Here is a 27,187-nt window from a genome sequence, read left to right as displayed (position 1 = left end):
ATGCTAATAGAAGCCTCCAAATTACATAACAAACTATACTGCAGCTTCAAGAAAACTAGCTTCTGTTTGGAGGAGGAATCTTCAAACTCTGAATCTGTTAATCTCTCATTTCATTATCAGATCTCAGTGGTCTGCAAATTGTCTTCAACTATATTTCAGTAAGTATTCTAGGGAGTTCTGAGCTCTCAACAGACCCTTTATTTGTCCCAATACCCCTCAGTGTACAGTAGAGTCTCTCCTATGTCAACAGTGGGCAATAAAATTCAAATCACAAAGCATCCAATGCTATAACAGAACTGAGAAGTCATCTGGTTCAATCCCTTGTTTGATGGGGAAAGTGAGGATGGAGAGGGAAAATAAATGACCCAAGGTCTCCCTGCTGTAAGGGCCAGAGTCTGGGATCCTTCCCAACCTGAGCATTCCCAGCCCAGTTCCCATCATTTTAGCTCCTGCTCTTCTGCTGTTTGTGGTCTCCCTACATGGTTACTTATTTGAAAAATAGTTCTCTTGGGGTTTGAATCTGATGATGTCCTGTACAACTCTCCATTCTGAGTCATGTGGGATTCAGCTGGGTCTCCTGTTGGGTAGTGCCTTTAAAATAAAGTAGGGATTCAGGACACCTGGGTGGCTCAGTCGGTTGGGCAGCTGCCTCTTGGTTTCAGCTCAGGTCACGATCTCAGGGTCATGGGATCAAGCCCTGTATCAGGCTCCCAGATCAGCAGGTAGTCTGCTTCTCCCCCCCTCTCCACCCCTACTCTTCCCTGCTCACATGCTCACACACTCTCTCTCTCTCTCATAAATCAATCAATCAATCAATCAATCAATCTTGGCAAATTGAATTAAATAAAAAATAAAGCTTTAAAATAAGGTAGTGATTCTTCTTTACTGTTACCACAAAATATGCTCACTATAGTACCTTGGGAAAATGCACCATTTTTTCCTATTTCTTTGTTTATATAGCTTACATGTGCTTGTTTATAGAGAACTTGGAAAGTACAAAACAGTATAAAGAACCAGAAAAAAAAAACATAACCCATAATCCTACCACCTGGAGATCACCATTGTTAACAGTTTGGCATATTTCCCTCCAATCTTTTTTTCTAAACAATTCATGTAATTATATTATATTGCATGTATAATTTTACATCCTGTTTTTTTCACTTTGTCATCTTTCCTATTGGAGTCAGACAACTTCGCATATGTGTATTATATTTCTCTTTCTTCAGCAGGAACTCATTTATCCATCAGAACGGTAATCAGACACTAAAAATCATGGTCACAGTTTTATTCTGTGGTTTTTAGAGCCTTTTTGGTCTGTTTTATGGAGGTTGTTTTGAAATTATTTTCTTGCCAAAAAGCTGTATGTACTTTCTTCTGTTTGTTTACTTGGATTTAGAAAAACCTCCCACTGAAATGATGTCTGGCCATATCCTGCCCAGCATATGCCAACATCAATACACATGGATATTTGCATTTGAAATAAAATGCACACTGAAAGTGCCTATTTTTAAAGGGAAAATTACACTGAAGCAAAAATAAAATCCTATTATATTAAAAAGGCTGTAAATGAATAGTCACAGAAATCCAAACTTTCATTCCCTAAGCAAGAACAAACAGCAGATAAAATCCTCTCCTCCACTCCCCCATTCCCCACCTGTTCTTGGGGGCTGGGCCTAGACATTTTCAATTTCAGAAATCTTCCTCCCATGAGTCTTATTCAGTCCTGGCTGAATGACACTGCATGAAGATTGCTGGGCAAAAGTTCACCTGTGCATCAAGGTGAAAACACATACTAGACTCAATGCTAACTCCCAAAGGCTCACACCGTTGTGGAAATGCTGCATGAGAATATCTGGAGAGATCTATGGAGAAAATCCACTGCTGGAGTAAACCACACATCGGTGCCTTATCTACAATGTCATCACAGACCCAGCTTCTAAGTGGAAAAAATATGCTGTAAAAATCCAAAAATGAAACCAATTAAATCCATCAATGAAGAGAGTTTGATCTCTGCCAGTATTTTACCTGGAAATTTAAATTTGTCATACTATAATTAACATTTTAAAAAACAGTATTTATCAAATGCATGATTATCTGTCAATTACATAAAGGTCTGCAGACACTCAGACCAATTCTATTAGAGAGAAAGTGAGGCATTCATGTTTTTAGCAGGATTGTAAAGAATGTTAAAGTTTGGACTCTACCTATGCTATTTTCCAAAGTCTGATCAATAACCATGGCCTTTTGAAGGAAAGAAGCATTTTGCTTCCTCCCAGTCAGCAGTCCTTCTGACTTCTGTGGACAGGATCAGAGGTCACTCAGAGTAAGTAAGAAGTGACAGCTAGGGCAGCCCGGGTGGCTCAGCGGTTTAGCACTGCCTTCAGCCCAGGGCCTGATCCTGGAGTCCCGGGATCAAGTCCCACATCAGGCTCCCTGCATGGAGCCTGCTTCTCCCTCTGCCTGTGTCTCTGCCTCTCTCTCTCACTGTGTCTCTCATGAATAAATAAATAAAATCTTTAAAAAAAAAAAAAGAAGAAGAAGAAGAAGTGATAGCTAGCTCACCAATGAAGAGGGAGCAGTGCTTCACCTCCTGGCTGAACTGGTCATAAGCCAAGTGCTCTGGCTCAGGTTTTATGTTACCAATCAAATCTGAGATATGCTCACTCTCTCTGTGTCTGTCATGCATAAATAAATAAAATCTTTAAAAAAAAATCTGAGATATGACCCAAGCCCGGTGGTCTGCAGTTACCCATGGCACTTGAAGACTGACGTGTGGAATGGAGTTGTGAGTGCTATTGCCAATACTTACTGTGGTGCTAAAGCCCCTCTAGGACCCTTCACTCATTATCACCACAGCTGTTTCCAGAAAAAAACTCTACAGCTCATTCCTCTTTCCTTTATGGCCACCAAGTTAGGAACATTTAAATCAAAGGGATTTAGATGTATTTAAGAGAAAAAAGGTTACACTGAAAAAGGCTGTCTCTAGTTACTGCTGAGTACTGATCTGCAATGCTGCATATGAGAGTCTGAGATAGTCCCAGCTCTAAGTGAATGACTCCAACAATCCAGCTAGTCATTCCTCTGTGCAAGGAGATGATACACAGCATCCCATGCCCATGGTAAGGATGCTGTCTCGCACAAAGGTACTCACTTGCAAGGTGACTATTATAAATTACGTGTTTGTTCTCAAAAGTTTACTCTTAGAGCCATGCATTATCTATTTAAAGTATAAGTCTATCTCCTCCGCCAGGGAAATTTGCTAATATTTTGTCTTGATACTGCCATTTCCAACCCGTTTCTGAGACACCCAAGCAATGACTGTGTGTCATTGGTATTTTCAAATATTTACCTGCAAGCTGTTGTTCAACAAATCAAAGTCACTGTATCTCCTAACAATCTGTAAGACAAGAGAGCGGTGTTTTCATTCGGCAATGACCATCTCTTTTCATTTCCTTATTTAATACTTCTTGGCATTCTAGGGCTGAAGTACTTGTACTAAGGGTAGTGGGGTTTATACCTGGTGCTTAACTTGCTTAACTGGACAGACCCAGAAAACAAACCTAGCAGTGTCCAGAGTTTGCTGGGCCATGGGAAACTGGTTAATGCCAGCCAAACACATAAGATGCCAACAGGTAAGAGAGAAAGATGATATATTTGTTTTAAGGGTGAACAGCCCTTTAAATACCTTTCTCATTAACCAGGCACCTGGAAAGATGAATTAATGATTTACCTCCAAAAAGTTTTACTGAACATGAAATCAAAGTAAAAGGAAGTGGACAGCTGTGAAGCCATTTGATCCTTGCCCTGGATAAAACTTTTCCCAGTTGAGAGCCCACCATTCAAGAGACAGGACTGTAACTGCAGGCAGAGAGGCCATACTTCTCCTGGATTCCCCGTGTTTTCCCTCTTGGCTGACAGTCCACTTTCCATTGTCTATACATTCTTTCTCAGTTGTGTTGATGCCACTGATTAGGCCAGAGTCAAATTCCACTAGCTTTTCAGGCTCTGGGCAAGGAAATTATTTTGCTTTTGAATGGTTTGACGACTTCAACCTTTATTGATGAATCTCAAATGTTAGTGAATAGAATTGCCCACCAATCATCTCAGACTCTGCCCTCAGAGAATCTCCTACCAGTAGGTCCACGGTGGGGCCTAAGAGTCTACATTTTTGTTAAATATCCTGGGGATCCTAATGCATTATATCTGGAAGACTACACCAAGGATTGATTTTTCTGGTAGGACAATGGCTGTTGCCCTGCTTGCCAACTACACATCAAAGAATTAAATAAGTCCATCCCTCATAAGTGCAAAGGAGAAAAGGCAGCACAGCGGTTAATCATAGAGAATATACAAACTCCAACTCTGGTCTGTCACTGACTGGAGTGTGACCATGGCCTACTTACTTTCCCCCTGAATATAAAATGAGGAGGTATAATCATGTAGAATGGTTTTTAAATGTGCCTGAACCAGTGCCTAACAACAAATGCTCACTAGATATTAAATAGTGTAACTATTCAAACAAAAAGCTGCTTGAAATTTCAGGCAAAGACCAAGGGAAGGTGATTATAATTACAGAGGCAAGAAAGAAATGGCCCCTGTAGAGAAGTCAGCTACCCTCTGCAAGTCAACTAACATAGTTAGGACCTCTGGATCTGAGTAGGAAGTTTTTTCTCTCTGAGGCCCCCTCTAAGCCTATAAGGTGACCCTCACCTACAGTCAGGGGGGAAACTAGCACTACTAGCATTTGCCCATGAGTGGACTGAGGAGTCCATGAAATGCAGAGCACCCAAGCTATACGATGTCCAGGGTACCATCTCGCCTTTCTACCTGATGGACTTAACTCTAACCACCCCCAACTACACCATGGCTGCAGGGGAGGAGGTATGAATTACTAAGAACAAAACAAGTAATCTGCCTACTATCTATCTATCCTAGTCTGGGTCAAACTAGAGAATACATTCCTCAATACTCTCTGTGGCAACATCATACACAAATTAAACCAGATAAATGGGAGCAGAAAAACCTCTGGTAATAGACATTGTAAAGCTGAAGGTTTATTTATTTATTTATTTATTCATTTATTTATTTAAGCTGAAAGTTTATACCTAAAAGTAAAAGGATTCATATTTATGCATGTTTTGGTTTTTCCACATTTTTGGATGCCCCAAGTCAGGCTTTTGTTTAAATGCTTAAACATTTTTCTAGTGACAAAAAAAAAAAGCTTACCTGCCAGCTGTTTTCTACAGAAATTCCTCTTTGCACCCGAATTATATACTCCTAAAAAAGAGGAAAGAGAGAGCCTCAGTTATAAGACACCCACATCGGGGGCACCTGGGTGGTTCAGTGGTTGAGCGTCTGCCTTTGGCTTGGGTCATGATCTCGGGGTCCTGGGATCAAGTTCTGCGTCAGGCTCCCCAGAGGGAGCCTACTTCTCCCTCTGCCTGTGTCTCTGCCTCTCTCTGTGTGTGTCTTTCGTGAACACAGGGACTCCAGGATCACACCCTGAGCCGAAGGCAGATGCCCAACCACTGAACCACCCAGGCGTCTCATGAATAAATAAAATCTTAAAAAAAAAAAAAAAGACACCCAAATCAGAGAATCAAAACTAAGTGAAAATATCAGATAAAGTAGACTTCAGAGCAAAGAAAATTACTAAAGATAGAAAGATAGTGCATCAAGTGCTGGTAGAGTGCATCAGTACTCTACCAGCAAGACATAGCAATCTTAAATGTGTATGTACCAAACACCAGAGCTATAAAATATGGGAAGCAAAAACTGATGGAACTGAACGAAGAAACTGGGGAACCCATGATTACAGCTGGAAGCTTCCACTCTCTCAGAGATTGATAGAACAATTAGAAAACCAGGAAGAACACAGAAGAACCCAACAATACTACAACAATGCATCAGCCAACAGATTTAATGAGCATTTTTGGACACTTTATCCATCAGCCAACAGACTAATGAGCATTTTTGGACACTTCATCCAAAACCATAAAAATACACATTCTTTTCAAGAGGGTATGAAGATGGCAATAAGCATAAGAAAAGATGCTCAATATTACTGGTCATCAAGCAAATGCACAGGAAGACCACAAAGAGATATTATCACACACCTACCACAATGACTAAAACAAACAAACAAAAAACCAAATGCTAGCTAGCATACAGAGAAACTGGATCACACATACACTGCCAGTGGGAACGTAAAATGGTACAGTGACTCTGGAACATAGTTTAGCAGTTTCTTAAAAGATTAACCCTGCAACTATCTTAACAACCCAGCAATTGTAATCCTGGGCATTTATCCCAGACAACTGAGCATTGATGTTCATACAAAACTTGTACAGGAATGTTCACAGCAGGTTTATTAATAACAGTCCAAAATTAGAAACAAGTCAGACGTTCTTTAACAGGAGAATGGTTAAAATTTGCTACATCCGTATCATGAAACAACATTCAGAAACAAAAAGGAATAAATTATCAGTTCACACAACAATTTCGATGTATCTCCAGAGTTATGCTGAGTGAAAAAGCCAATCCCAAAAGATTGTAAACTATATGACTCCATTTATAGAACATTCATTAAATGATAAAATTATAGATATGGAGAAAAATTAGTGGTTGCTAAGAGTTAAGGCTGGAGTAGTAGGGTGTATGAGCTAGGGAAGCAGGCAGCTGTGGCTATAGAAAGGCAAAGTGAAGTGCTATGCTTTGAATGTTTGTGCCCCCTCCAGAATTCATATCGAATACTAACCCCCGAAGATGACGATATTAGGAGGTAGGACCTGCAGGAAGTTCTTAGGTCATGGGAGTGAAACCCTCATGAATAGCATTAGTGCCATATAAAGGAAGCTCCAGAAGGATCCCCTGCTCCTTCCACCATGAGTAAATTTTGAGAAGGTATCAGCTATGAACCAGGAGAAGGACCCTCACCAGAAGGCAACCATGATGGCACTCTGATCTTGGACTTTCAGCATCCAGACCGAAAAATAAATTTCTGTAGTGCTTGAGCCATCCAGTTTATGGTATTTTGTTATAGCAGCCTAAACAGCTAAGACATGAGGGATGCTGGGATTGATGGGAAGGTTCTGTATCTTGACTGTTTCAATATATTAATGTACTGGTTGTGATACTATACTATACTTTTACAAAATAGTACCATTCAAGTAAATTGGGTAATGGATAAATGGGATCTCTCTGCATTATTTCTTACAACTGCATGTAAATCTACAATTGCCTAAAATAAAAAGTTTAACCTTAGGCATTCAAACCAAGGTGTGGTACCAATCAAAGGACTAAGATCCATGATTTTTGGAGTTCAGAGTTTGCATATTATATGCATCATCAGCTAGAGAAGGCCATGATTAAAAAACAAGTGAAAAAGTAGAGGAGGGGGGCACCTGTGTGGCTCAGTGGGTTGAGCGGCTGCCTTTGGCTCAGGGTGTGATCCCATGGTCCCAGGATTAAGTCCCACATCTGGCTCCCCACAGGGAGCCTGCTTCTCCCTCTGCTTCTGTCCTCTGCCTCTCTGTGTCTCTCATGAATAAATAAATAAAATCTTAAAAAAAAAGAAAAGAAAGAAAGGTACAGTCTGATTCTATTCCTTCCTTCTGTAGACACACAATTTAGATTTTTAAAAAACTTATCTACTGGGGTGTCTGGGTGGCTCAGTCAGTTGAGTGTCTGCCTTCGGCTCAGGTCATGATCCCAGAATCCTGGGATCAAGCCCCAAATCAGGGAGCCCGCTTCTCCTTCTCCCTCTAACCCTCCCTCTGTTTGTGCTCTCCGGTTCTCTGTCAAACAAATAAATAAAATATTTTTTAAAATAAAAAAATAAAATTAAAAAAATAAAAACTTGTCTATAAGTATGTGACTCTTGATCTCAGTGTCGTGAGTTTGAGACTCACACTGAGGATAGAGTTTACCTAATAAAATAAAATTCAGAACTTCCTGAACATATATTTGTGCCAGAATAGGTTACTATTCTACACTACTCAGTCAAGTGGCAATCATCTTCTCATTGTACCCCTTTATATATGCTCTTTGTCCTTTATTCCTCTCCTCTCCCCACAACTGACAGTAACAATTATGTGTTTTAGAGTTGTCTAGCCTTTAGAGTTGTCTCTACTTCAGGATTCTAGCACTTTCAGGCTAAGAGTCTTGCTAAGGCATTCCTGAAGCCACTTCATGGATACCCTATACATTTGGCTATTATTGTGATTATGATTACTATATTGCCTTCAAAAAAAAAAAACTTGTCTATAAAATGGCACACAATAACAACTTGGCAGAAGAGAAGCAGTAGCTACAAGATAATGCCTGGGTCATGACATAAGAGTGTGATAGCCAAGATGACATCCTCATTAATGTTTGTGCCAAAACATTCTTTAAATTTAGGTCAGTGAGATGAATGGATAAAGATGTGGTGTATGTGTATACACACACACACACACACACACACACACACACACAAATGGAACACTACTCAGCCATCAAAAAATTAAATCTTGACATTTGCAATGACGTGGATGGAACTGGAGAGCATTATGCTAAATGAAATAAGTCAATCAGAGAAAGATAGTTGTACGATCTCATGGGAAGAGAGGAAAAAAATAAAACAAAATAAAATCAGGGAGGAAGACAAACCATAAGAGACTCTTAATCATAGGAAACAAACTGAGGGTCACTGGACAGGGAGGGGTGGGGGGTTGGGGTAACTGGGTAATAGATGGGCATTAAGGAGGGCACGTGATGTAATCAGCACTGGTATTATATAAGGCTGATGAAACACTGACCTCTACTTCGGATACCAATAATATATGTTAATTAATTGTATTTTTTAAACATAAAGCATTAAATTAAAGATAATAATATACCCAACAATAAAAAATAATTTAGGACAGCGATCTCCAAAGAGGTTGATTCTGACCCAAATGACATTTAACAATGTCTGGGGACATCTTTGGTTGTCACAGGGGCTGGGGGAGTGCTACTGGCATCCCAAGGTGTGTACAGGTGAGTAGATAGAGCTCAAGGATGCTGCTAAATACCTACAATGCAGAGGACAGCCCACACCCACCCCCCAACAAAGGACTATCTGGCATTGAATGTCATTAGTGCCAAGGTTGAGAACCCAGGTTCAGGTGCATCAATAAACCAGCCATCCCAGTCTTTGGAGGCTTGGGATACAGGGTAGTGCTAGAGGTTACTTCTGTCATCATCTGCCATTGGCTGTGGCCCACTGGTACCTCATATACAACACTATGACACACCTATACTTTGCTTAGTTATTGGCAGCCTAAAAGTACCACCCATTATATAAAAACACATTAAGACCCAGTAAGGCTTCACTGTAGTCCCCAGGTACTATCTGCCATGTGGTAACAGGTACAGAAAGACAGTGGGGAACATAAGGTGATTTTGCTTGAAAATATTTTTTTTAAGTAAACTCTACCCCCAACGTGGGGCAAGAACTCACAATCCCAAGATCAAGAGTTGCTCTACCAACTGACCCAGCTAGGTGCCCCTGTTCAGAAATATTTTTATTCCACTTCAATAAGACAAGTTGGTCCCTAACTATAAAACATTTGAATTTTTTTAGTTTGCTTGATACCACCATCCACTTGACCAAAAGGAAATACTTTCACCTCACATCCCCAATTTGTAAACTAAACACAGCACAGCTGTCCTCTGCTTGCAACCAGGTGGTAGCTCTTATTAAAGCAGAGAGGACAGTGCCCTGGGGAATAAGAGAAACCTAGCATCTGAAGTCAGGTCTCCTCCTCCCAAGCTGGAGTCAGCAGCCCCAGAATCCTCCAGTGAATCATTCCCATCTTTACCACCATCTCTGATGTGGAACGGAAACTGCAGTGTGTATAAAAGACAATAAACCACCAAGGCCAATCAGGCAACGAAGGGAAAGCTAACTCTGTAGTGCAGCCCTGAGTCAAGTAGATATACGCCTGCCACCAAACCCTGTCATCTGCTGCCACGTCCCCAAAGGGCCCCTTCTTCTTGCTCCTCCTCACATCACACCATTTATCTTGGTAGGGCAGGGTGGCCATCCCATCAAACCCTAGCACGTGGGTATTTCAACTAGTCTGTGTGGTCTGCTGAAGAAGTTCTTCAAACTGGAAAGGCACCAGGACCATGTAATTTCTGACTAAATGAGGTTAGAGAAGAGAGATATAAGTGAGCAGTGAGCACCGATCTTGTGTCAGGAGCTCTGCTAAGCCCAACACTTCTCATTCAATTCTCACAGCTGCCTAGAAGGTAGAGCTCAGCTCCCCTCGGCTGGGCTCAGCTCCAGCAAAGTTGCGTGAGCTGTCCAAGGTCACACAAGTGGGAAGCAGCTGAGTGGGAAGTGCAACCCAAGTACCTGATTCCCAAGACCTTCCAACCAGACACGCATGGCTGGTGACCCGGGGAGCCTCGAGCTCTTTCTGCAGCCCTGAAAGATGGGGATCCTCACTAGCTGGTGGAACTCAGGTGGTTCATCTCTAATGATGCTGATCTACTGACTCCAATCCTGAGGGGGAAGTCGAGGTTGGGGCTGTCATTTCCACAACTGTTGATTAATGCTTCCAACACAGGCCACTTTCCAAGTAAGCATCCTCACTTTTGTTACTGGAGTTTTTGGAAAGATATATACTTAAGATTTCCCTGCGCAATAGCTGATATTCAAAGATGCCGTGGTTTGGTGAAATTTTAGGAAAAACTGAGGAGGGAAACTTATTTTGAACCTGTCTGGCCCCAAATTACCTTAAGGAGGCTACAAACACTGATCACTTTGGAAAAAAAGGTGTTCAAGGAGCTAAAGCCAAAACTTCAGCAAACCTTCAAACCAGAATAACCTGCATAATTCTTCTCCCTCCCCTTTTGGCACAGATATCAGATTTACTCAGATACTCAAAGTACAGAGATATGCAGACAGCTGTTTGGAGATATTTTACCTTGTCAGTGTTCCCACATCACTATCTCCAAAACAGAGGGTCTCAACCCTGCTGCATTCTATAATCACCTAGAGAAGTTAAAAAACCAACCAAACAAACAAAAAACTAGATACCAGTGGTTCCAACCTCCTTCCCAGAGATTCTGATTTAACTTGTCTGGGCTGAAGCATAGGCATTAGTAGGTCCTAAAAGTTCCCCAGGTGACTGTAATGTGCAGCCAGGCGCGAGAGCCATCTTAAAAACTTCTTGAAAAGGAAGCAGCTTTACACTGTAAAAATAAAAACCCTCTCAAGAGAGGAAGGAAACAAATGAACCACGCACCCACCAACCTTACAGCCTCCTCTATCCCCGTCCTCATCCCTCCCTGCCTCTTCAAGGGTAGAGTATGTACCTAAACTGAGCCCTGTAGGGGTCCCACCTACTCAGGGCCCTGGAGTGGTGGCTTCCACAGGTACCACTCATATCATCTGCTGATGGTTCTTTGAGGTAAGAAAGAACCATTACCCTCATTGTGCAGCTGGGGACAGTGAGTATGCCTTGACTAGGAAGTGACAGCTCTGGGATAGGAGGCCAGGTCTCCAGCACCTACTAGCCACACCACTCTCTTGGGTTCATTCCCAAACCTACTTCCTCCTGGCACTTTCCCCTCATAGGAAGGCCCACAGAGAACACTGAGCACGCATGAACTTGCTGGACATCCAACATTATCCTATTTCCTTGCTCAGGAACCTTCCAGGGCTCCCACTGGCCACAGAATAAAACCCAACTCCTCAGCCTAGCTTCCATGTTCTGCTATCACCTAACCAAAGGGTCCTAACACGTTCCTTCTACTCTACCCAGACTCTGTGTCTCCCAAATGTCTCTTACTTACTGCCCTGTTTTACCTAGACAACACCTGGCAAGGGTAGCTGTTTAATCATGCTACTGCTATTTCTGTCCTATCTATATCTACCTATGTCTGTGGAGAGGGGGGTGCTCTCCAACTGAATTAAGTTTTTCAGGGGTAGGATCATATATTTCTTTTTTTTTAATTCTTTTTTTTTTAAATTTTTATTTATTTATGATAGTCACAGAGAGAGAGAGAGAAAGGCAGAGACACAGGCAGACGGAGAAGCAGGCTCCATGCACCGGGAGCCCGATGTGGGACTCGATCCCGGGTCTCCAGGATCGTGCCCTGGGCCAAAGGCAGGCACCAAACCACTGCGCCACCCAGGGATCCCCACATATTTCTTTGTATTGCAAACAGCACCCAGCACAAGGTCAGGCCAGTAGTAGAAGTGCAGCAAATAATCCTTGGTGGGTATTTGTTAACTGACTGCTTGCTCTTTTGGGAAGGAGGAAGCTTGCTGGTCTTATTCATGCACTTACATCTAGGAAAAGTCAAACAGCATCCTCAAGAAAATCTGCATGTGGGTCCGGGCATGGGCAAAAACAGATGAAGGGGATTAAGACGTACAAACTTCCAGTTATAAAATAAATAAGTCACAGAGACAAAGTACAGTATAGGGACGCCTGGGTGGCTCAGCGGTTGAGCATCTGCCTTCGGATCAGGGCATGATCCTGGAGTTCCAGAATGGAGTCCTGCATCAGGCTCCTGCAGGGAGCCTGCCTGCTTCTGCCTCTCTATGTCTCTCATGAATAAATAAATAAATCTTTAAAAAAAAGTACAGTATAGCAAGTATAGTCAATAATAATATTTAATGATTATAATTACATTACTTGATAATCATTAGAATTAATAATTATTAAAATTAAATAATTAAGAATTAATATCAACACTGTATGGTGACTACATTTATTGTGGTAAGCACTAAGTAATACACAGACCTGTCAGATCGCTATGTTGTACATCTGAAACTAAGATAGCACTATATGTCAACTCTACTTAAATAATAAAAAAGAAAAAAATTTTTAAAAACAAAGTAAGTCTCCATGGATCTTCCAACCCGATTTATCATCCCTTTATAAACCCAATATTCAAACCCATGGTATCACACAGCACAAGAGCCACAGCTCACGGGTGGTGGGCAGCAACACCCCGAAGGACAACAAGGTCTCCGAGGAAATTTTCAGTTTTAGGACTGCCACTCAGCTCACCAGCAACCTGCCTGGCTGCTTGCAGTTCTTAATAGTTCACCTAGAATTAATGTTTACCCCTTACTCTGCTAAATATTCATTTCTTATTGTTGTTGCATTTGTAGGTTTTCAGTGCTGCAACGTACCTGTGTTTTATTTTCATTGCTGAGCTCTCCAGCAATGTGCAAAACCTGCCCCCAAACCGATGAAATCATTAGGGTTTTAAACGGCTTTGGAAGAATGACCACTATCTTAACCTAATTTGCTCAGAAGAGTGAAGCCAACTGTATCTCCTTTTCAACCAAGTAAAATAAATCTCATTTAAAATCTAACTGAATCTTAGAACTGTGTGCTTCACATTTATGCAAAGTAAGTTCTCCAGTTTCTACTCTGTGTTCCCAGAAAGGGCATAAATGTGCTTTGATGCCTGCCGTGAGATGCCACTGCCTTACTGAGCATGCTTCTCCCTTCTCCAGGCCTTTTGAAGTCCATGCTCTCCTCTGCGGGACAGTCTCCTGCCCTGCCAGGGGAGCTGCTCTCCACACCTAACTTCAAAGGCAGCCAATGTTTCAGCTAGGAGAAACACTGCAAAGCAGTGCTCAAAAATCCTTTCAGCCTCAGACATGACTAGAGGATGAATATGGCATTTAAAAAAAAAAAATTTTTTTTCTGAACATGGCATTTTTAACAGCAGTTCCTATGGCATTCTGTAGTACGGGACCCTTAAATGACGCCAAAGAAAATTACTTAATTTGCTAAGATGGGAATCCATGAATGCTATCTTACGTCAAAGCAAAGGGGAAAAAAACGCTCAAATATCTCGGGCTCAATTAAATAGTAATTAAAAATGAAATATGACCTCCAATAATCCTCAAGCTTCTTGGGCCGACGCCCTTTTAAAAGTGTAGAAACAGATGCAGTAAATATAACCTCAGAAAACCACTATTTAGCTGGCTGGCCAGAAAAGACAGTAACCACACAAACTCCAACCTGGTGGGAAATAATGATTTTTATGTGAGCTCTGGTATCTCAATCCTCACACCCTCAGCTGGTAACAACCCGAGTACCAGCTAGGAATGAACTGTTCCTCCTCCTAGGGCCACTTCTCTGCCCACCCCCATGTGCCACTGCCCCAAGTCTTCTGGAAGGGTATGTACTGATCAACCACACTGTGTCCTCTTTCCCCATGCCAAAACCTCAAGTGCCCAGGGGGAAAGGGCCTGGCTTTACAGTCAGACTCAATTCAAAGTCCACTGCCACTTACTAGTTTTGTGACCTAACTCTGCTGAGCCTCTGATCTCAGTTTATAATCTGCAAAAATCATACCTTTCCAACAGGATGGCAGTAAATATTGGATGAGACTCTATACTTACAGCACCCAGCACAGAGGCCAATTTTGTAATTTAGTTTGTTTTCTTTTCTGTTATGAAATAGAGAATGCAAGGTGTGTACAGGTGAATACACTATGGCCCTAAGCAGCAAGCACAGGAGATGGCCACAGCACTGTCAAGAGCCCCAATGGAACAAAAAGCAGCTATTCTCTTTCAACACAGGGAATAATTTTATCAGTCTCTGATTTCTGATAGCAAGCACTATTACTCAGCTTCTCTTGTCCCAGCTTCTATGCCCACGTTTATTTATTTATCTATTTATTTAATATTTTATTTTTAAGTAATCTCTATACCCAATGTAAGGCTCGAACCCACAACCCCAAGATCAAGAGCCACCTGCTCCACCAACTGAGCCCGCCATCCCCCCCTCGTCCATACTCACTTTTTTTTAATCTTTTTTTTTTTTTTAAGATTTTATTTATTAAGGAGAGACAGAGAGGCAGAGGGAGAAGCAGCTTCCATGCAGATAGCCCAACATGAGACTCGATCCCAGGTCTCCAGGATCACGCCCTGGGCTGAAGATGGCACTAAAATGCTGAGCCACCGGGCTGCCCCTCCATACTCACTTTTAAGGAAGCTAAGTAAAAAGCCTCCCGCTAAAAGAATCTGGATATCAACAATAAGAGAATGGTTATGTTGTTTATGGTTTTTTTCTTTTTAAGATTTTATGTATTTATTCATGAGACACAGAGAGAGGCAGAGACACAGGCAGAGGGAGAAGCAGGCTCCATGCAGGGAGCCCAACGCAGACTTGATTCCAGGACTCCAGGATCATGCCCTGGGCAGATCACGCCTTGGGCGGAAGGGAGGTGCCCAACCACTGAGCCACCCAGGTGTCCCTGTTGTTTATGGTTTAATCACATAGTGGAAGAATATGCAACTCTTTAGAAGGATATTAAAATAATTTTTCATTACACAGGACAAAGTGAATGCTGTAATTTAAATATTCTGAAAGGATAAAAAACTATGATAACATTGATAGGAAGAGGAACTACAACAAATTTTTTTTTTTTAAGATTTTATTTATTCATGAGAGACACAGAGAGAGAGGCAGAGACACAGGCAGAGGGAGAAGTAGGCTCCCTGCAGGGAACCAGATGATGGACTCAATCGCGGGACCCCAGGATCAGGCCCTGGGCTGAAGGCGGCCCTAAACCGCTGAGCCACTGGGGATGCCCATAACAAATGTTACCAGTAGTTATCTCTGGGGTGAAATTAGGTGTGGATTAAATTCTCTTAGCTATTTTTTTCATATGTTTTAGGTTATCCTCGAGCATATTTTACTTTCCTGATCAGGAAAAACAATGTTCCCAGAAGTTCCTTGGTTTACTACACAGGTAATTTTAAAAACATGTTACTTTCAAACAAAGAATCCTGCCTGAGTGATAAGGATTGAGATATCTGAGCTCAGATAAGAGCACAGGATGTTATCAATGATAAATGCAAGCTATCATCTTTTTTCCTTTGGTAAGAGAACTTCTAGTCCTTTTATGACTCACCAGCACTTTTACTGTGCTGGGGAGATTGGAAAAACAGAAGATGAAAGACAAACAAATTAACTCCTCTATTAATATCAGCGGTGGTAAGATATTTGGTGGGAAAGGAGCTTGAAAGTATGGGGAAGTCAAACTAGGGAAGTCCCTACTGGTTTCAACAGAAGAGAACTCACTGTTCAGCATCACGAAGGATGAGGGAGGGTTGATGGCACATAAATTTACCGCACCTAAAAACATCCCTGGGGGGGCACCTGGGTAGTCAGTGGCTGAGCGTCTGCCTTTGGCTCAGGGCATGATCCTGGGGTCCTAGGATGGAGTCCTGCATCGGGCTCCCCACAGGGAGCCTGCTTCTCCCTCTACCTATGTCTCTGCCTCTCTCTGGGTCTCTCATGAATAAATAAATAAGACCTTTTAAAAAAATAAAAATTAAAAATATCTTGTATCCTTCTGGGACGGTAGTTCCAATCCCAACTCTGTAAGCTACTATACATGTCATGCTGCCATAGGCATCTTCAGAGCTGAAGGTAGTAGTAACCACTATGTTTGTGGAGCACTTATTCTACTGTCCTTCAGCTTATCCCATCTCCCTGCAGTGCTTGGAGGTATGTGTCACTATCTCTCTTTTACAAGAACCCCACTTCTCAGAGAGGGCAGATGCCTTAAACACGGACACTCAGCTAGGAAGTCAGGAGAATGGACTCCATCCCAGGCCTGTCTGCCCCACAGGCACGGGCAGTGGCTCGACACTTCCTACCCTCTATGGCCGGAGGCAGGATGCTTAGACATCATTCAATCCCTCATATTGATGGAGCAAGGTCAGCTAAACAGGCAGAACCAGTCCCTCAAGTGAGGAAGGACTCCTGAGAGATTGAGGGGCAGATTGTGGACAACAGGAACCCCACGCCTGGGTAGTAGGAGTTGAAAGAGCTGCAGGGCTCTCAACACTGGCCCAGTCTCCTGACTTGACTTCTGCACTCAGCAGGATGCCTCCAACTACAAGGTCACTAACTGCGGGCCAAATGTACTCGGGCACCACATAGAAGCTGCGTGCAAGGGGATCCCTGGGTAGCTTAGCGGTTTAGCGCCTGCCTTTGGCCCCGGGCACGATCCTGGAGTCCTGGGATTGAGTCCCACATCGGGCTCCCGGCATGGAGCCTGCTTCTCCCTCAGCCTGTGTCTCTGCCTCTCTCTTTCTATGTCTATAATGAATGAATAAATAAATAAAATCTTAAAAAAAAAAAAAAAGAAGCTGCGTGCAAATACGAAAATTATTTTCTCTTCCCAATGTTAAATAAGCTCCTCCATGAACATGAGGCAGTTTCTAGCGAAGCAGAGAGGAACATTTTTATACGAACTTGCCTGAAGTGGACATCAGGCTTATGGAGGGAGCCTCCAGCAATGTGAATGGTGGTTAATTTCAGCTGTACTAGAACAGAAGAGGGTCTTTGACTAGGGCTGTTCTGTTTCCACCCTATGCTCCTATTGAACTCCAACAACAGCTGCCCCTCTTTCCTGTGCTTTACTGTTAGAAACCACGAACTCTGGGTCTCAATAGTCACAAAGCCCTACTGGCTGCAGGGCTAGCAGGTCCTGTCCTCCAGCTCAGCCCTTCTCACAGTTCAGCCCTCTGGACAGAGTACTGACCCAAGGCTGTGATGTCCAACATAGCAGCCACTGTGCATCTGTGGCTAGTGTTGACTGAGGGACTGCAGTTTAAGTATTTAACTTTATTAAATTTAAGTAGTCTGGGCAGCCCTGGTGGCACAGCAGTTTAGTGCCACCTGCAGCCTGGGGTGTGGTCCTGGAGACCCGGGATCGAGTCCCACATCAGGCTCCCTGGCTGGAGCCTGCTTCTCCCTCTGCCTGTGTCTCTGTCTCCCTCTCTCTCTCTCTCTCTCTCTCTCTCTCTCTCTCTCCCTCTCCGTATGTGTCTCACATTAATTAATAAATAAAATCTAAAAAAAAAAAAAAATTAAAAAAAATTTAAGTAGTCTAAGTAGCTAACTGTAGCTACTGGACAGTATATAGACTATTTGCTTGCAGATATAAACATCAGATATTTGTGAAAATGTAAGCACACTAAACACAGTATGTTATGACTTTTCCCTTCCCCCTCAACTTAATATAAGATGAATCTCTTTCCATGTTGGTAACCATGCATCTGGATATTTTTTTTTAAGATTTTATTTATTTATTCATGAGAGACACACACAGAGAGAGGCAGAGACACAGGCAGAGGGAGAAGCAGGCTCCATGCAGGAAGCCCGATGTGGGACTCGATCCTGGGTCTCCAGGATCACGCCCTGGGCTGAACCGGCGCTAAACTGCTGAGCCACCCGGGCTGCCCCCTGGATATTATTTTTAAAGTCCATATCTTGGGCTGTCCAGTACACTAGCCACAAGTAGTACACAGCTACTGAGCACCTAAAATGTGGCTGCTCTCAATTGAGATATGTTGTAATTGTAAAATGCACAACAGATTTCAAAAAAAAAAAAAACTTTGTATGACATAAAGAACATAAAACATATTAATAGTTTTTATATTATCTACTGAAATAATATTCTGGATATATTGGGTTAGGAACAGATTATTTAAATTAATTTCATCTGTTCCTTTTTACTTTTCTAATGTGGCTACTAGAAAACTTAAAATTACATATGTGGTTTGCATTAATTTCCACTGGCAGCATTGCTCTAAAGCCTCCACAGTATGTAATGAACTAACTCCACATCTCTGCAGGCAGGCTGGGAGAATTGGGAAAATGGTAACCCAAACCAGTGTCTCTGGTTCTGCAGCTCAGTTAGGGGGGTGGCTAACTCATCTTCATCTAGGCCTGGGCTTAGCAGAGCCATCAAACAGATCCACTGCTCTGCATCAAACAGATCCACTGCTCCAAACAGGATGGCTCAAAGTCCACTGGCCTACAAACCATTCTCCCACCCTCAGCCCTATGACTTGGAGTAAGTTACTTCCCCTCTCTGCACCTCATTTTCTTCCAAATGAAAAACGGAAATAATAGTGAACTCAATTCAGAGTTATCATGAGAGTCAGGTAAGAATCTAAAAGACTTTGGCCATTTCTTTTTTAAATATATGCTTACCATATGACTAAGCAATTCCATTCCTAAATATTTGCCCAGGAGTAATAAAAATATGTCCATACAAAGACTGATACCCAATGTTCATAGAAGCTCTATTCACAACAGCCCCAAAGTGGAAAGAACCCAAATGTCAACCAGCTAATGAATGCATAACAAACAGTGAAATGCTACTGAGCAATAAAAGGAAACATGCAACAACATGAAAGAATCTCAAAGCTTTATGCTAAAAAGCCAGACGCAAAACATTATACCCTATAAGATGCCATTTATTTTATTTTTTTTTTAATTTATTTATTTATGATAGTCACAGAGAGAGAGAGAGAGGCAGAGACACAGGCAGAGGGAGAAGCAGGCTCCATGCACCGGGAGCCCGATGTGGGATTCGATCCCGGGTCTCCAGGATCGCGCCCTGGGCCAAAGGCAGGCGCCAAACCGCTGCGCCATCCCATCTTAGGGATCCCCTAAGATGCCATTTATATATGACATTCTAGAAAAGGTGAAATGACAGTAATGGAAAGCAGACCAGTAGCTACCAGAGATCAGAGGAAGGATACTAACTGCAAAGAGGCCCCAAGGAAATATCTGGAGTGATGAAAATGTTACACAGTGGTTACATGGGGGCACGCATTTGTCCAACCTAGGAAATGAGATAAGTGACATAAAGAACTTACCAAAGGCTGTGGTCAATCCAGCCGGCCACAGTAAGTGCTTAAACAATGCTAGCTATTATCATGGCAAGTGCCACTGCTTCTTCAGTATTGCCCAAACTTTCCAGAACCATACTCAGACTCATGATCTTCCTGGGAAGACCACTTGCTTACCTTGGACTATTTCTCTAATCATTTCTGGTGCCTTTGTTTCCTTCATGGCCTCTACCTAGAGGAATTCTGTTGCGTTCCTAACTCCCTCTGGTCCTTCTCTCCCTCCTGCCACTGACCTGATGTGGCCTTTCTAACTCCAGTGCTTTATTACTACCCTGGACTCTCCTCTCCCCTTCCTTCACACTCTTCCCGGACCCCTACTCACCGCTACCAAATTAAGCTTCCTAAAATACCACTTCCACGAGCTACATACCTGCTCCAGTCCAACTGCTATTCAGATCCCGGAGTCTGGCCTCCTGGGGGCCCCACAACTCGCACCAGTCTCCCTTTCCCATCTTTTACCCCACCCCCAGAATCCTCCATGACAGATCCTTTTGGAATGAACAAAGGCAAGGACTACGTCTCTCTTGCTCCCATCTGTACCCCCAAGAGCCTAGCATGGGGCCAGGAGTAAGCGGCATGCTCACAGCAATATTTGCTAAATGAACTGAAGCCTGCAAACATAACCTCACCTCAGAGAACATAACTAGTCATTCTCTAGTATTTTTTTCTAGTATTTTTTTTTAAGATTTTATTTATTCGTGAGAGGCACAGAGAGAGGCAGAGACATAGGCAGAGGGAGAAGCAGGCTTCCTGCCAGGAGCCCAAGGCAGGACTCATCCAAGGACTCCAGGATCACGACTTGAGCAGAAGGGAAGGAAGGGAAACACTCAACCACTGAGCCATCAGGTGCTCCTATTCTCTAGTATTTTAAACTGAGATCCTTATGGTGGGTTAGTAAGGGTTTGGAACAGGATGAACAACTAGAGTTTCTGGAAGGATTTATGTGTTAAAGGCTATATACAAGGCTTCTGTTTCTCTTTCTACTTAAAAAAAAAAATACATCAATAAAACAATTATTTAAATATTTTCTCCTTTCAGGGCACCTGGGTGGCTCTGTGATTGAGCATCTGCCTTTGACTCAAGTCATGATCCCAGGGTCCTGGGATACAGTCCCACATTGGGTTCCCCACAGGGAGTCTGCTACTCCCTCTGCCTATGTCTCTGCCTCTCTCTCTGTGTGTCTCATGAATAAATAAATAAAATGTTTAATAAATAAATAAATAAATAAATAAATAAATAAATAAATAATTTTCTACATTTCTACCCAGAGCAGACTAAGAGCCTCCAAGTGAACACAAAGGAAACATGGGGCCAGTCATAGAACTTAGATGAGTGTGTTCATGGTTTATTTGGTTTATCATGGTTTTGGGTACTACATAGCTTTTTAATTGATTTTGTTATGAGTCATACATGGTTTCATTTACACCCATTAATGGACCATGACTAAAGGCAGGCTATAGGAATGCCAATTGTAAAATATGAGTTAAGCGAGAAGTTAGTGAGAAACATGAGAAGTGAGAACCACCATAAAACTGGTAATTGCAAATTGTCTGAAGATGCTCATTATTAGTACCTTAAGCTATATTTATCTTATCGCAATTCTCACTGCCTCTCATATTTCAAAAAACAGTGTAATTCAGATCCCAAACATTAATAAAATTCTTAATAATGTACTGATCTGAATAAAACATATTTTTAATTCAAAGTCACTTCCAGAAGGGTTTTTTTTTTTTTTTTTTTTTTTTACAATTCAGTATTACCACGAAGGGAGTTTGCAAGTTCAAAACCCTGGGGAGTGCTGAATTAGAACCCATTCTCTGAAAGGCTGTTAAGCCCAAACCCCCAGGAGGACCTGGGTGGATGGAGCCTCTCCCACTGTACCCTCACTGCTCCCAGGAAGACTGGCACTTTCAGTATCTTACTTCACCTTTGGTTTATACATCTGCCACCTCTACCAGGATATAAGCTCCCTGCTTTGTTCATCTTTTTTATCTTAATACACGGCCCAGGGCAGTCCAGGGGGCTCAGCGGTTTAGCAACGCCTTCAGCCCAGGGCTTGATCCTGGAGACCCAGGATCGAGTCCCACGTCAGGCTCCCTGCATGGAGCCTGCTTCTCCCTCTGCCTGTCTCTGCCTCTCTCTCTGTCTCTCTCTCTCTCTCTCTGTGTCTCTCATGAATAAAAAAATCTTAAAAAAAAAAAATACATGGCCCAGTGTGCAGCTCACAGAAGACTCCTCATAGGTGCTGGCTAATGTTCCCAACACCTTAGAGGCTTTCGGACAAGGAAGAAAGCACGTGCATCACAGACTGAAATGCACCCTGGCCCGGTGTATGTGTCCACAGCCTGACTACTGGAGCGCGACACTTCGGGGAAGGGAGGGTAGCGGGGCTGTACAGAATATAAGTGCATTTCTCAGGAAGCCCCCCCCACACACACACCTGCCCCTCACAAATGTCAGCTGGCACAGTCACTTGGCAGGAGAAGTGGCAGGGGAAAGAACAAAGCAGACAGCTTTCTATTTTATTTTTCACCCCACTGCCAGAGGTCAAAAGTGCGTACGCTGATGTTGGTGATGAACAAAAGCCTGGATGTGAAGAGCTAAAATGGGCATTTGCTGGGGCCCAGCCTCTGGGAGCACACCTGCCCGTTCAGAGGCCCAGCCCCATGGCCTGCCTGTTTGCCTCTTCCATCTCTCCTGCCGCCGCCATGGGACACCAAGAGCCCGCTCTGCGGCCAGGCAGGGGACCCTGTGCTGCATCCCCCGAGCCTGGCTATCAAAACATGTTCCTTCAGAGTTAAAAAGAAAAAGGTGGCAGGGGAGTTGCTCTTTGACATGTCACTGGTCTGTCTTGCCATTTGTTAGCAAAGCAGTCACAGTTGACAGTGAGACAAACATTTATATAAATAATTCTCCTTTTCCCATTGAACATAATTGAGTGCCTACAAGTACTAGTACCTACCTAAAAAGTTACTAGTGTTCTGGCAAATACAGAGGTAAGACACTACATCAAAATAGCAGATACTTATGCGTGGAGCTCAGTTAATACCCACAGCACCACTAACGTACTCTTACTATCCCCACTTGACAAAGAAATAGGCCAGACAGATTAAACAATTTGTCCACAATCATTAAGATACTGTCCCTCTGCTCATCCTTACACTTTCACATGTGTGGGAGGGGGAGATTATAAATAGAAAACAAAGTAGTAAGAAATAACACCTATGGAGGCACCTGGGTGGTACAGTTGGTTAAGCATCAGCTCTTGGTTTCTGCTCAGGTGATCTTAGGGTCCTGAGTCAAGCCCCAAGTCATGCTCCATGCTCGGCATGGGGCCTGCTTGAGATTTTCTCCCCTCTCTCTGCACCCTCCACCCCCTGCACATGTGCCTTCTCTCTAAAATAAATAGAGAAATCTTTAAAGGAAGGAAGGCAGACAGGCTGGCTATATAAAATGCTTGCACTTTTGGAACCAATAAAGCTGAATGGGAATTTCAGAGGAAGGAAAGGCATATCCAGCTTGGTAGGTAGTTGTCCACAGGAAGGGTTCCCCAAGCTGTAGCTCAGATAACTGCAATCACACAACAAATCCACTTACTCAACAAACATTTACTGACTCCTTACTATCTATATGCTAGGGAATGTGCTAGTTTGAAACAGAATCAATATAACAAAACATAGACAGGAAAGGCAGGATTTAGAAGGGGAAAAAAAAAAAACCTTAAAGAGAAAGACATGGACAGAGGCAAAACAAGCTGCCCATAAGATCCTCACCATCTGAGGAGTGAGAAGGGGAGTAGCGTGTCCTTACACAGATCCTCAGCAGCCTAAGAGCCCCTGTAGTAGGGTGTGCTCACCACTGCATCCCAAGCACAGAGTGCAGTGCTCTTCTGAAAAGCCAGAGCTCGAGAAGTACCAGGGAGTTAAGAGCGTAAGGGGACTAGTGAATGTGGTGAGCTACATGGTCACATGCAGAGATGCCTAGCGCATAGCAACGTGTCAGCCAGCCAGCCATTCCCTGTGCTCTGGAGGGACAGTGAGTGCTGTCATGCTGGCCAGATGCTTGGCCTGACTAGAGGTGTGGTGTGAGCAGGACAGTTTCAGGCTCCATTTCTCTCTGCAGGACTAAAGTGCACTGAGTCCCCACCCATGAGTCACCAGTCCCCTGGGGGGAAGGGCAGGCTGAAGGGAAGACCTGCAGAATGACACTCGCATTCTGCTTTTCGCAGCTACAGGTAGTTCTGACATTTTAGGTCCATGATTGTCCCATACTAACACTCTATCCATTCCCTCCCCCCACCACCCCAAAACAGCCTCAATTGAACTGAGGAGAAATGACCAGTTTCTGATGAGCCACAGAAATTTAATAACCAAAAGAAATTCGGGCAGCCTTGTTTAGATGTCATAAAACAGAGAGCTGGCCAGGGCACAAACAGCCTGCTTTCCAACACAGAGCCCTCTGCCCTTCCACTGGACTACTCTAACAAGTCATCACAGCACCTACAACTAAATACACGAGGCAAGGTACAAGCCAGAGTAACTCTTTCACGACAGGACATAATTCATCTATTGTTCCAAATCCAGGACTTCCTTAAAGCAGGGTGCATATGGCAGTGAGGTGCACTGTCCGGATACATGCTACTTCTCCAAACTTATAGCTGAAAAACTTTCTCCAGCACTGATTCTTACCCTAAGATTTGCTGCCTGAGAGCAGGCTCAGGGCAGTGAAGTTCTAGAAGATCATCATGTGTATGAGCATTTATGGAGAATATATCCTTCTAATAAGATTGTGAAAGGAGTTAAACCCAAAGCGGTAAAAGAACTTGTGCTAAGAATGTGTCCGTGAGTTTAACATCCTGTAATGTTATAAAACTTCCCAGGGTGATGGCTAAACCTTTAGGGTAATGAAAATGTTCTAAAGTTGATTATGATAAATAAATTTTTTAAGGGGGACGGGCGCCTGGCTCAGTCAGCTAAGCAGTGGGGTCTTGATTTCAGCTCAGGTCATGATCTCAGGGTCCTGGGATTGAGCCCAGCATCAGGCTCTACCCTCAACAGGAAGTCTACTTGAGGATTCTCTCACTCCTTCCTGCTCTCTCTTTCTCTCTCTCAATCTCTCTCTCTCTCTAAAATAAATAAATATATCTTTAAAATTGATTATGGAGATAAATACACAATTCTGTGAATATACTTATATTGAGTTGTATAGTAAGTTAATGGCTAAATTGTACAGTATGTGAATTATAGCTCTAAAGCTGTACGGGGTGACTGGTGGCTCAGCCGGTTAAGCCTCTGCTTTTGGCTCAGGTCATGATCCCAGAGTCCTAGGACTGAGTCCCACATTGGGCTCCCTACTCTGCAGGAAACCTGCTTCTCCCTCTCCTTCTGCCTGCCACTCTCCTTGCTGGTGCTCACGATTTCTCCCTCTCTCTGTAAAATAGGTAAATAAAATCTTAAAAAAAAAAAAAAAGCTCTTACTAAGAAAAAATTTCTTGAAGACTCCCGTTGCAATGGGTTCCCCAAACTAATATTATAGTAATAGGAATACCCTTTTAGCCACCAAAAAATAACTACTCAATTATTTGAAGACAACAGTAACAATGTACTCTTTAGTAAGCAAGAGGAAACTCTTGACAGCTTGATCTCCAGCTAGAAATGGCCAGACTCACCCCAAATTTGGTAGTAAGCAAGATTAGCTGGAGTCTATAGTAGTCAATCTGCACGCTCTTTCCCTCCAGAGGTCCAAGTTTCACCCCGGATGAACTGAGTGTCCCTTAGTCCTTACTCAAAAACTCCAAATTGAGGGACGCCTGGGTGGCTCAGTGGTTGAGCGTCTGCCTTCAGCTCAGGTAGTGATCCCGTGGTCCCGGGATGGAGTCCCACATCAGGCTCCCCTGGAGGAGCCTGCCTTCTCTGCCTATGTCTCTGCCTCTCTCTCTCTGTCTCTCATGAATAAATTTTTTTTTTTTAATTCCAAATTGATGGGATCCCTGGGTGGCGCAGCAGTTTGGCGCCTGCCTTTGGCCCAGGGCATGATCCTGGAGACCCGGGATCGAATCCCACATCGGGCTCCCAGTGCATGGAGCCTGCTTCTCCCTCTGCCTGTGTCTCTGCCTCTCTCTCTCTGTGTGACTATCATAAATAAATAAAAAATTTTTAAAAAAATTCCAAATTGAAAATGAAGGGCTCTGTCACCTCCTGTAAAGACAGTCATATCTTAATTTCCCTACTGTGTGCATCTTACTCATAAAAGAAGTCACTGACAAGGACGATTTCCAGTTTCAGGGGGAAAACAATGGAAAAAACCTATTACTCTCTCTCCTACAATACCCCCCAGCACTCAAGCACTTCTGAATTCTAAAACAATGTTTGGGTCAGCTCTCTTGCTTTCGGGATGCCAAAAGCTGGAACATAAAGGATCCCCAAAGCTGGAACATAAAGGATCCCCATTTTATGTGAAGTCACTCAGAAACCTCTAGCAGCTTGAAAAGGAACCACTACCAGCCTTCGTAGAAAACAAGTTTGTTCTAATTGGCTCAAATGAACCCATTTAGACCATTAATCAACAACCTATATTTTGAACAATCTTATTTAGACCACAATCTATATGGAAACTATGTACATATGGGCAGATATTTACAATATTCCCCCAGAGAATAAAACAAATAAGATCTTTTCTCCTAAAATAAACTTCAGCCCTAGAATCTTGTTTCTTTCGAGTAACTACAGCCAGCTTCTTATTTGTATTCCTACTACGAGAAATCTTCCGAGTGGGAGAATCCTCAAAAGAGGTGATGAATGAAGATTAAGAATCACCAAGCAAAAAAAAAAAAAAAAAAAAAAGAATCACCAAGCCCCGGGATCCCTGGGTGGTACAGCGGTTTAGCGCCTGCCTTTGGCCCAGGGGGACCTGGGTGGATGGAGCCTCTCCCACTGTACCCTCACTGCTCCCAGGAAGACTGGCACTTTCAGTATCTTACTTCACCTTTGGTTTATACATCTGCCACCTCTACCAGGATATAAGCTCCCTGCTTTGTTCATCTTTTTTATCTTAATACACGGCCCAGGGCAGTCCAGGGGGCTCAGCGGTTTAGCAACGCCTTCAGCCCAGGGCTTGATCCTGGAGACCCAGGATCGAGTCCCACGTCAGGCTCCCTGCATGGAGCCTGCTTCTCCCTCTGCCTGTCTCTGCCTCTCTCTCTGTCTCTCTCTCTCTCTCTCTGTGTCTCTCATGAATAAAAAAATCTTAAAAAAAAAAAATACATGGCCCAGTGTGCAGCTCACAGAAGACTCCTCATAGGTGCTGGCTAATGTTCCCAACACCTTAGAGGCTTTCGGACAAGGAAGAAAGCACGTGCATCACAGACTGAAATGCACCCTGGCCCGGTGTATGTGTCCACAGCCTGACTACTGGAGCGCGACACTTCGGGGAAGGGAGGGTAGCGGGGCTGTACAGAATATAAGT

At 43.1% G+C, this 27,187-nt stretch overlaps 1 protein-coding gene across 8 annotated transcripts in view; it reads right to left on the bottom strand.

Annotated features, from left to right (window-relative positions):
- Positions 1-27,187, bottom strand: part of PXK (PX domain containing serine/threonine kinase like) — an 84,241-nt gene that overhangs the window by 46,499 nt on the left and 10,555 nt on the right. For all 8 annotated transcript variants that reach the window (XM_041761840.1, XM_041761841.1, XM_041761846.1 and 5 more), the window contains exons 2-3: positions 5,227-5,277; positions 3,350-3,397 (exon numbers count right to left, since the gene is read on the bottom strand). In XM_041761840.1, the coding sequence (XP_041617774.1) occupies positions 3,350-3,397; positions 5,227-5,277 (99 nt within the window). The remainder of the gene's footprint in view (positions 1-3,349; positions 3,398-5,226; positions 5,278-27,187) is intronic.

This window comes from Vulpes lagopus, chromosome 7, assembly GCF_018345385.1.
Source record: "Vulpes lagopus strain Blue_001 chromosome 7, ASM1834538v1, whole genome shotgun sequence".
Classification (NCBI taxonomy): domain Eukaryota; kingdom Metazoa; phylum Chordata; class Mammalia; order Carnivora; family Canidae; genus Vulpes; species Vulpes lagopus.
The sequence above is the reverse complement of the archived record's forward strand: the minus strand, read 5'-3'. Positions and strand labels throughout refer to the sequence as shown.